Raw genomic sequence first — 9,958 nt, 5'->3', positions numbered from 1 at the left:
GGAAGACCCAGGACACGCTGGAGGGACTATGTCTCTTGGCTGGCCTGGGAACGCCTCGGCATTTCCCCGGAGGAGCTGGAGGAAGTGTCTGAGAGAGGGAAGTCTGGGCATCTTTGCTTAGACTGCTGCCCCCGCGACCCGGTCCCGGATAAGCGGAGGAAAATGGATGGATGGATGGATGCCTTTGTACTTTTACTTAAGTAAATTTTGAATGTAGGACTTTTACTTGCAACAGAGTAACTGTGGCACTGCTAGTGTATGTAAATAATCTGAGTTCTTTCACCACCATTGAAATACTCGTTTGGTGCATTAGCAGTGTGTTTGAGATCATTGCCTTGCTGTAGAATGGGCTGCTGGCCAATAAGTTTTGAGACATTCGCTTGAGCAGATAAGATGTGTCCATATGCTGCAGAATTGATTTTGCCTCTACTGTCTCATCAGCAGTTATTTCACCAATAAAGATAAACGAGCCCGTTCCTACATGCCCGAGCCATAACTCCTCCAACCACCATGTTTCACAGCTGAGGTGGGGATGCTTTCCTTCTCTCTTGCATACTTGGCTCTTGCCATCACTCTGGTATAAATTATTCTCAGGTAGCAAGTGCTCCCTTCTGTCTGCATCAGACAGGCAACCTGAGCATTCATCTGAAGTCATATGTCCCAAATGTTGCAGGGCTTTGAAACAGGGGGGACTTCTAAAGAAAATGAAGTCAATACCTCCATGTGATTTTTGCTGAATTCTGTGTTAGAGAGAGGTTTTATTTAAGCATGTGGTAATTGAGTAGATTTTTTTTGTTGTATTAGAGTGATTTAATTCTTTCCTAGGAGGTTCTGCATTTATGTCTACCTCAAGTGTATACTGTACTGAAACTCATGTTAGCAGTTTCCAAATATAAAGCTCAGAGTATAAGGCAGAAACCTTTGATACAGACAGGAGCTGCAGAGTCAGTTTGTTTTCATCTGCTGCACTCAAAGACTTCACACCTGCTACAGCAGTGAAAGACATGAAACAAGCTGAGCTCAGACACACAGCACCTTTTCAGTTTTTCTAGTTTAAATCTGAAAATGCACTCTGGGCCTTCACACCTGCTACAGCAGTGAAAGACGTGAAACAAGCTGAACTCAGACACACAGCACCTTTTTAGTTTTTCTAGTTTAAAGCTGAAAATGCACTCTGGGACCGCTGATGAGGGTTCACATTTCTTCCTGACACAGACTGTTTCACACTTTAGGACACAACAAAATACAACCTGTGCTAACACTTTACAGATTTACAGCACAGATTTTGGCAGGGAAGGTGATATCAAGCCCTATTAGAACACGTAATGCAAATCGAGGCTTCACAGAAAATGTGAAAGTCTCATAGTGCCAGCCAACAAAATTCTCACCTTGTCGAGCTGTGCTGAAGGTTTGGATGTCCTGTCTGGTTCCCTTAGGCCTGGACGACTGCCTGCAGCAGTACATCAAAACCTTTGAGAAGGAAAAGGTTGGGGGGGACCAACTGCTGTGTATCACCCACCAGGAGCTGGAGGATCTGGGAGTGTCCAGAATCGGCCACCAGGAGCTCATACTGGAGGCTGTCGACTTACTCTGTGCACTGGTGAGGCCCGAGCTTCCCACTATTCTGTATTGCCACTGCTGTCGGTTGACACTTGTGTAGCACATTTGGTGCCTCCTCAGCTTATCAAAACAATTTTAAAAAATCATTGTATAAACCCCATAAATGCGGATTGAAGATACAAACTGATAGTGATGATGTTTTAGCTGTATTTTTTGCATAAGGTTACTGTCCATAAAATCGATTAATCACTAACAGTATCCGACATCCCAGTGAACATTTAAGGGAATTTTAATTTCCTTATTAAAATAAACATGCTGTTCTTAGCTTTAAACTTTACAACAGAATAAAATGCTTTAGACCTTATTTTTCAAACATCACAACAAATCTGCCAATTTTAATAATCTGACTAAAATATCCTCTACAAGCAGATTTTACAGCTGCCATTAATGCTGACATGTATTACAGCCTCCACTTGAAAATATTTTTGCTCTAAGTCTAAGGAACAGACGTTTTGTGTGTGTCAGCATGAGCGACTGCTGTTCCGCTGATGGGGCTAAAGTGCTGCTGAAGTAGTTAGAACATATTAAGTCTGCGACACTCGCTCTACTTGCCACTGTAGTGACCTGTATAACCTTGTGATCCCAGACCTGGGCTGCAACAGTGTAAGAGAAAATTACCATTTCTTTTCAGGAGAGTCTCTTCCCCCAGTGTGAGAGGGAGTTTCCTTTACCAAAATGTCCATTTTAGTTTTTGAATATGTACTTCTTTCTGAAACTTATATTTTAAAATGCATTAACACAGAACATTTCCATCATATATTTACAGTAACAGGAGAAAAATCTTAACTCTGGAGAACTTTCATTGTTTTTCCAGTCATTCATTGCTGTGATTTGGTTTGACATATTTCTTAGTTCTTCTTTGTTTATGCTGTAGTTTTGGCTGTTTGTTAGTTGATTTAGGCATGTGTTAGCTCACAACAATTCAGAATTCATATGTGATCTAATTTGGGCCACAAATACAGATTGTTTTTATTATTGGTGTATCAGTGGATTATTTGTCACCGATGACTCATTTGGAACATAAAATGTCAGAAAACAATTACAGAACTGTTACAATTTCCCAGACCCCAAGGAGGCATCTTCAGTTTGTTTATTTTCTGCAACCAGTAGTCCAGAACCAAAGCATACATGAAGTTACGCTATTCTGGACACACTTTCCCACTGAACTGACCGAGAAAATGTGTCCAGCCTTTTGACTAATAGCGTAACAGTGATATAAAACAGAAATAAAACATCAAATCCTCACATTAGAGAAGCTTAAACTGGGTGGTTTTCTAAATTTTTTGCTTTAAAAAATGAACCAAATGATGAACTGCCTTGTGAAACGGTTCCTGATTAATTCATTATACATTTAAAGCCTTGCTCTACATCTAATGTTCAGCTTCTAATTGCCATTTTTGTCAGTTTGAGAAAGTAGAAGTTAACTTACCAGTTAAGGTATTTTCACAGCTTTTACTAAGAGCAGTTTACTTTCATTTCTATGTAAATGTTAACAAAAAGCTGAAGAATATTGTTTGAATTGGTTGGTGTGTCGTCCACCTGTAGCGCACAGCTGAAAAGGAGTTTAAGATGCTGTGATTCTATTTATTTTCAGAATCTTATACTTATGTGTGCACTAAAAAGACAATCAGTGGGACAGTAGTCACTGATGGCCTTCTGTAATACCCTGCACTGAGGACCATTTGATCCCATTACATCCCAATCTGTAGTATCGTCAAAGGTGTGAAGCACCAGACAGTCAGATGTGGGAATATAAAAGGAGGATATGGTAAAAGATGAATGGGAGGTGGGAATGAAGGAGACAGGTTGGAACAGGGATAAAGATGGGGATGTGTTGGTGTACAAGACACACAGAGACACTGGGTTGAGATTTAGTGGACTTAGGTCACAGATGCGATCTGACTCGAAAGTCCTCTCATCCTGCATCACTGCTGCTTCAACCCCAAAGCTCCTTATGTAACTGGAATTTAGTTTTAAGTCTCTCAGGCACTGCTGTATTAAATATGATTAGTGGCCCTCCTGGCACGCTGTGCCCTCCCAAGAAACTCTGACATGATAAACACTCACAGGCCTGGAGGGGAGCAGGTCTGAGCGGATGGGTCAGTGGCTTTATTCTTCACATGTTTGGTACATGAGCAGCATCTCTGATAGTATGACAAGGTGGTGCAGCAGTGTGATGACAACAATTGCATTCACTCTCCACACTAGGGAAATCTTTTGCAATGCAACACAGCTAAAACAAACACTGACAAACCAGTCAAACAAAGTGGATTTATTTTTCTTTCTCCTCTAGAATTATGGGCTGGAGACTGAGAATCTGAAGACTCTTTCTCATAAGCTTAATGCATCTGCCAAGAACCTGCAGAACTTCATCACAGGCAGGCGGCGCAGCGGCCAATACGATGGCCGAGCCACCCGTAAGCTTCCCAACGATTTTCTTACTTCTGTGGTGGACCTGATTGCTGCAGCCAAAAGCCTTCTGGCGTGGCTGGACAGGTGAGGTTTGCAAAATGGTGCACCTGTAATGTGTTCAAACTTGTTAAAATGCAAGTGTAAACATCTGGATATACACATAAGTTCACATTTAAAATATAGTCATGCACAAATAGTGTTTTGCTTTTAGTCTTTGTAGCTTGGTGCTTCAGTAGAAGCAGCTGTGGTTTGGATGTATTTTATCTCCAAGTTTGCACTTTCCTACTGAAATATTGGTCCTTGGGCAGGTTTTAGGTCTGAAGTCAATCTTAGATAGACACTTATGACAATTATTTTTTAAGCAAAAATATTAAATCTGGATCCGACTGGATTTGATTTGTTGGACTGGTTAAATTTGACATTAAGTTTGTGATATGGATAAAAACAAAAGAATCCTCACCACGTGTGCATGTATGTGTACACACACTGATGATTGTGTGTTTGGAAATGTTCCCACAGTTTTACCAGTGATTTAGTCTCGATAGAAGAATGATCTAATGGTTCAGTCCAGGTGCTCCTTATGTTTTAGGTCTCCATTTGCTGCAGTGGCAGACTATTCCGTGACCAGAAACAATGTCATCCAGCTGTGTCTTGAGCTCACCACAATTGTACAACAGGTAAATAAATGTATAATGTGATGTTATGATATACTGCACAGTTCAAGGACAGTTATTATCTTTTTACAAATATAAAATGTTTTTTTCCAAATGCATGATACATGGACAGCATATGTGCATATCCTTTTTAAAGGCTGAAGTTCCAAAAAATGTGTTATAACCTTTGATGCAGAAAAAACAGAAGCAGCATTTCACATAATTACTCATATATGAACATCCAGTTTAAAGCATGTAATACTGTTTTTGCACCTATTAAATCTTTATACATGCATATTCAAAGAGGAGTCCAAATGAAAGGTTTAAATAACAGGAGATTTACATAAGGTATAGTGATGTTCTGCAGTCAGTTTAACGGTTAAAATGTTATTTACTTATGCATAAATAATTACTTCAGGTTAGGTCAACTCAGCTGTAGTTGTAAATAAAATATGTAAAAATATTTCCAAAAGCAAAGACACAAGCAGGTCAGATAAAATGTTAATAATCACAGATGAGATTTTATTGTCATTATGTTTGGCTTTGTATGCAGGCGTATAAAAAAATGACACACAATCTGTACAACCCTAAAAGATCAGTATATAATGAGAGAAGTGTTGTTTACTAACTTTTATGAGAATCACTATGAAGGAGATTGTTGATATGGAGATAAGAGAAAAATCTAAGTGGGAAAAATTAAAGGTGGAAGTGAAAGAGGGTTAAAGGGAGAAAGTTGAAAACTGAAAGAGGAAGACTGGCAGAGAGAAAGAGAGAGTCATGCCTCCGCGTTGGTGATTCATTTGTTTTGTGTTTGTGCATGTCTGTGTGGGAGTGTTGGAGGTTATAGGTGCCAAGCTGCTCCATTTTTGCTTAGATCCACCTACAGCAAAAATGCCAATAATAACTTCATTTTGACACATTCTCTTGAGGTAACATTGCTCTCTGACTGTTCCCCTAGGACTGCTCTGTGTACGAAACAGAAAACAAAATCCTGCATGTGGTGAGTTGTTGACTTTGTTCTACTGGATCTAATATACAGTAAGTGAAGCTTTAAGGTGCACGTTTTATAGTTGTAATCGTCCCTAATATGTCCTCCCCAGTGTAAAACTCTGTCGGGAGTGTGCGACCACATTATCTCTCTGTCCTCGGATCCTATGGTGTCCCAGGCTGCACATTTGGAGGTTGTGCAGCTCGCCAACATAAAATCCGCTGAAGGGCTGGTAAGACTATGCTTCAGTCAGGCTTAAGGAACTGCACTCAGTTCTCATTGGCATCTTACCCAGTAGTGCCGTTACAGGATGCTCTGCGTGTTTCTGTGGTGTTGCAGGACCTCTGTAGCTCTGTCTTTTTAAAATACAAACATAATTATTGGCTTTGTGTGAAAGATGAAAGAACCTGCTGCAGCTGCAAGATTATGGACTTTCTTGGTGTTAATGATGCAACTAATCCTGCAAAATTATGACAGGAATAATGCATATAAATGGTAGAGCACCCACTTTTTTGACAAGATTCTAGTTTACAAAGAACATGCAAAAGTTATGTAATCTTTAAAATTGCAGGCTGCTTAATTACATGTTGCGAGAAATAATTACACTACCAGGTAATATTGTTGTAATAATAATCGGTACTGCAGTAGTACAAGATGTTTCAAGCAGAAACTAGTCATTTGCATTAAGAGCTTAAAATATTAAACACCCGTAAAAACTTTATTACAAACAGTAATGCAGTACTTATGGTCTTGTGGTATTTATGGATGTCATTAAGCAGCTTATAAATGAAATAGCTACCCAAATTTAGCTATAAATATATATATAAGACATATATAGATAAGATAAAGTTGTGGAACTGATCATCCAATCACATGATGGGTAGCTAGAGGCATACAAGCCCACTTGTTTTTAGTGTCTTATTCAGAGTATCTGGTTGGTTGTTTCTGAACAGAGAAGTGGCTGTTGAGTTCTTAAACTGGCGCTTTAAATATCAGTTGCATCATTTTATGTTTCCAAATAGTAAGAACACTGAGGTAAAACATAAACACTGTGTGCTGCTGTACTCTGTGGAGGTTAGTGTAGCTGTCCCCAAACTAGGTTTTATTGAGCTGCTGGACATATGAGTCAGGTGGTGAAACATGAAAAGAAACATGTTGTCGGTGTTGAAAAGGGGCAAATGCACTGTGAATAAATGTACTGTACACGTTGCAATGTAGCAACCGACTGTATGCTTTTATATTTGGGACAAACTGTAAATATTTAGTTAACTAGCAAAGAAAAGACTTATTTGTGTCATGAATGTATAACCATCAGCACTGTCTTAGACACCATTGTCGCACTGACCTACAATCAGCCACGGTCTCCCACCTCGGGGCCACAATAAGAGCCCGACCCCCACGCAAACACTAACAGCGAACATGGAAGTTCTTTCATCCGTTCAGTGAAACATGGACACAACAGGGAGCCATGTGGGCTAAAAATAAATCTCTTCCACTCATCTTGAAGGCTGACATGCTGCTTTTGTGTATCTGTATGAGTGTGTGTCTGTAATTGTGTGAGTATACTGTTATGCACTCATGTGAGTATGTATGCAAATACACGCTTGGTTGTGTGTATCTGTGTGTTTGTAATACACTTTGGACCTCTTTTAGTGAAAGCTTTTTGCTACAAACACTGTTTGCAAGTAAACAATGTTTAATTCAATCTGCTTCAAGGAATATTTCAGTGGGACTCACTGTAAATCCAAACTGTGCTGGATGTGTTGGAAAGTACAATCATTATTTCTGTTTAGACAAATCCAAAGGCAGTATAAAAATGCTCACTTTTCACTGCTGCTAAAAATAATTGCGAACATGCTCTTTGCCTGGTCTGTTCTGCAAATGCATTGCGTTTGCTTTAAAATGTAAATTCACATTTACACTGCTGCTGTCTCCCCACAGGGCATGTATATCAAATCAACATATGACGGTTTGCATGTAATCACTGGGACAACTGAAGGAGTAAGTATGAGCCTTTTTGTGTTCACCTACACATTCACTCATAGTGTATATGAGGTGTGTCACTTCTGATTGTGTCACAGTAGGCTCTGTCATGACAGTGACATAGAGCAGCATTTAATGACTCTGCCTTTCTGCCTGTCCATCAGTCCCTGGCAGACCGCTGTAAGAAAATCCATGCTGGAGATGAAGTAATTCAGGTCAATCATCAGACGGTGGTAAGACCAGAGTTTTGCTCTCTTGCTTATGTTGTGTTTTCTCTTAATTTGCATGTAATTTTTATTTGCAGTTTTCCGTTGCTTTTGCACATAGTGCATATGGTGTTCATGTGTGTGTGCAATTCATTTGAACGCAAGCCATCACAGCTCCACTGACCCTTGTTATGTGTTGGTGGCTGGCTGTAGTGCCTGTTGGACATTTTTGAGGATGTGGAGGATATGCTACTCTGGATGGATATGTTGCCCATCACAGGGTCAGTCAAATGGTCATTTTAAATCACTGAGCCCATGCTCATAAGAGCACTTCAGCCAATCAGGGGTGTCTGTTCAGGGCTCTCAACTAACCGTGGACAGTCATCCAGGTCATAGACATTTGTTAGCAGCGATTTAGTTCTTAGAAACCCATCATATACCCATATAGACATTTATATGGGCCCAACTTCAACCTGCACCAACCAGCCAAAATCTGTGAGATTTTGGCAGTAAGATAAACTGCTCAAACACAGCAGTGTACACAGCACAGTATAAATTCAGTGGAAATGAAAGGAAAAACTTTGTGTGGCTCAGAATTTAAATATAGCACCCTTTGTCTAAAATAATTGCTACTCATATGTGCAACAGTATGATAATTACACAACTCAAGTCAGGTTCATTTCAGTCATTCATCTAACCCACTTGATGCAGAAACAGGCTTGAATTGCGTGTCAAGTCTCTTTCTTTTCAGTGTGGTTGATATTGTATATTGCATGTACTGTGTGTACAGTACATATGATAGGGCTTGCATTGCTTGAACAGTACTCAGACTGAAGTGCCCAAATGCATCAGGGCCATGGGTTATGTTAACAATTCCCCCGGTGCATTTCACAAAATGTCTAGCTGTCATTTACAGTTGAACTGGGAGCAGCTTTTCAAAGTTGCAGATTAATTGACATCTGTAGGTGCATATCTTGTACCATCTAATGTTAGTACCAAACAGTAATACATTAATTTCCTGTACTGGCTGGAAAAACAGTATCAAGTGAAGAGTATTTATTGCGCTGTATTAATATGTAATATGGAAGTGAGACACCGGTGTTCACAGTTGGTGGTGCTGGGGAGATGGGGGATGGAAAGCTGTCCTGCTGTGACTGTTGCTGAAATGAGCAGCAGCTGAGGGAGTTTGACAGCTTAAGTAGGTGATGGCAATCTGTAAACTCAGCTGACGTTTCTGCTGCTCCCAAACTGCACCGTCAGTCATTATAACTGACATAACCAAGCTAAGTGTTGTTAATACTGTATATTTAATTCTGTGTGGCCCATAGATTTCAAAATCATGATGATTAAATATTCACGAATCTCTCAGTGAGGGGGGCATTAGCTAAGGAGAAACCTTTGAAGAAACAGTGATACTGAGCCGAGCACTTAATGCGTCTATGATGATCGAGTATTCCTTGTATTATCTGTCCTAGATAACAAACTAGAAGAGAGCGGCACTGAAAATGTCTTAAATGTTAATCAAGAAAAACATCTTAAGGGAGATGTAGAACAAACCTCTGGGTTTAAAAACTATCACCAATGAAACAAAACACACTTGAAACAGCTCAGGGATCTATAATTAAGGAAAATGGGAGAAGTGCATAGCTGCTGAGGAAAAGGACTTAATGGTGACAGAAGGATATGAATGAAATGAAAAATTCTCCAAGGGAAATGCTGCTTTGTGATTAACTTTGAACATGTCATGACACGTGGAATAAGCTAATGAAATGGACATTTTCTGTGCTTTTGAGCACAAGGTGGGAAAAAAGCAATAAATAACTCTAGGAAGCAATGGTGGATTGGATTTCTACTACAGGACTTGTCAATAAATAGGGACTGTGTCAACCACATAAACACACTTCATGCAGGACAATACAGTGCCTTGCGAAAGTATTCGGCCCCCTTGAACTTTGCGACCTTTTGCCACATTTCAGGCTTCAAACATAAAGATATAAAACTGTAATTTTTTGTGAAGAATCAACAACAAGTGGGACACAATCATGAAGTGGAACGAAATTTATTGGATATTTCAAACGTTTTTAACAAATAAAAAA

At 39.7% G+C, this 9,958-nt stretch overlaps 1 protein-coding gene across 3 annotated transcripts in view; it reads left to right on the top strand.

Moving 5' to 3' along the window:
* Window positions 1–9,958, top strand: part of LOC109959502 (connector enhancer of kinase suppressor of ras 2-like) — a 30,396-nt gene that overhangs the window by 7,035 nt on the left and 13,403 nt on the right. For 2 of the 3 annotated variants that reach the window (XM_020598925.1, XM_020598927.1), the window contains exons 2-8: window positions 1,437–1,600; window positions 3,914–4,116; window positions 4,604–4,709; window positions 5,644–5,685; window positions 5,786–5,905; window positions 7,615–7,674; window positions 7,821–7,889. In XM_020598925.1, the coding sequence (XP_020454581.1) occupies window positions 1,437–1,600; window positions 3,914–4,116; window positions 4,604–4,709; window positions 5,644–5,685; window positions 5,786–5,905; window positions 7,615–7,674; window positions 7,821–7,889 (764 nt within the window). The remainder of the gene's footprint in view (window positions 1–1,436; window positions 1,601–3,913; window positions 4,117–4,603; window positions 4,710–5,643; window positions 5,686–5,785; window positions 5,906–7,614; window positions 7,675–7,820; window positions 7,890–9,958) is intronic. The other variant, XM_020598928.1, reaches the window with a different exon arrangement.

This window comes from Monopterus albus, unplaced genomic scaffold, assembly GCF_001952655.1.
Source record: "Monopterus albus unplaced genomic scaffold, M_albus_1.0 scaffold39.1, whole genome shotgun sequence".
Classification (NCBI taxonomy): domain Eukaryota; kingdom Metazoa; phylum Chordata; class Actinopteri; order Synbranchiformes; family Synbranchidae; genus Monopterus; species Monopterus albus.
This window is presented reverse-complemented; position numbering and strand designations above follow the sequence as displayed.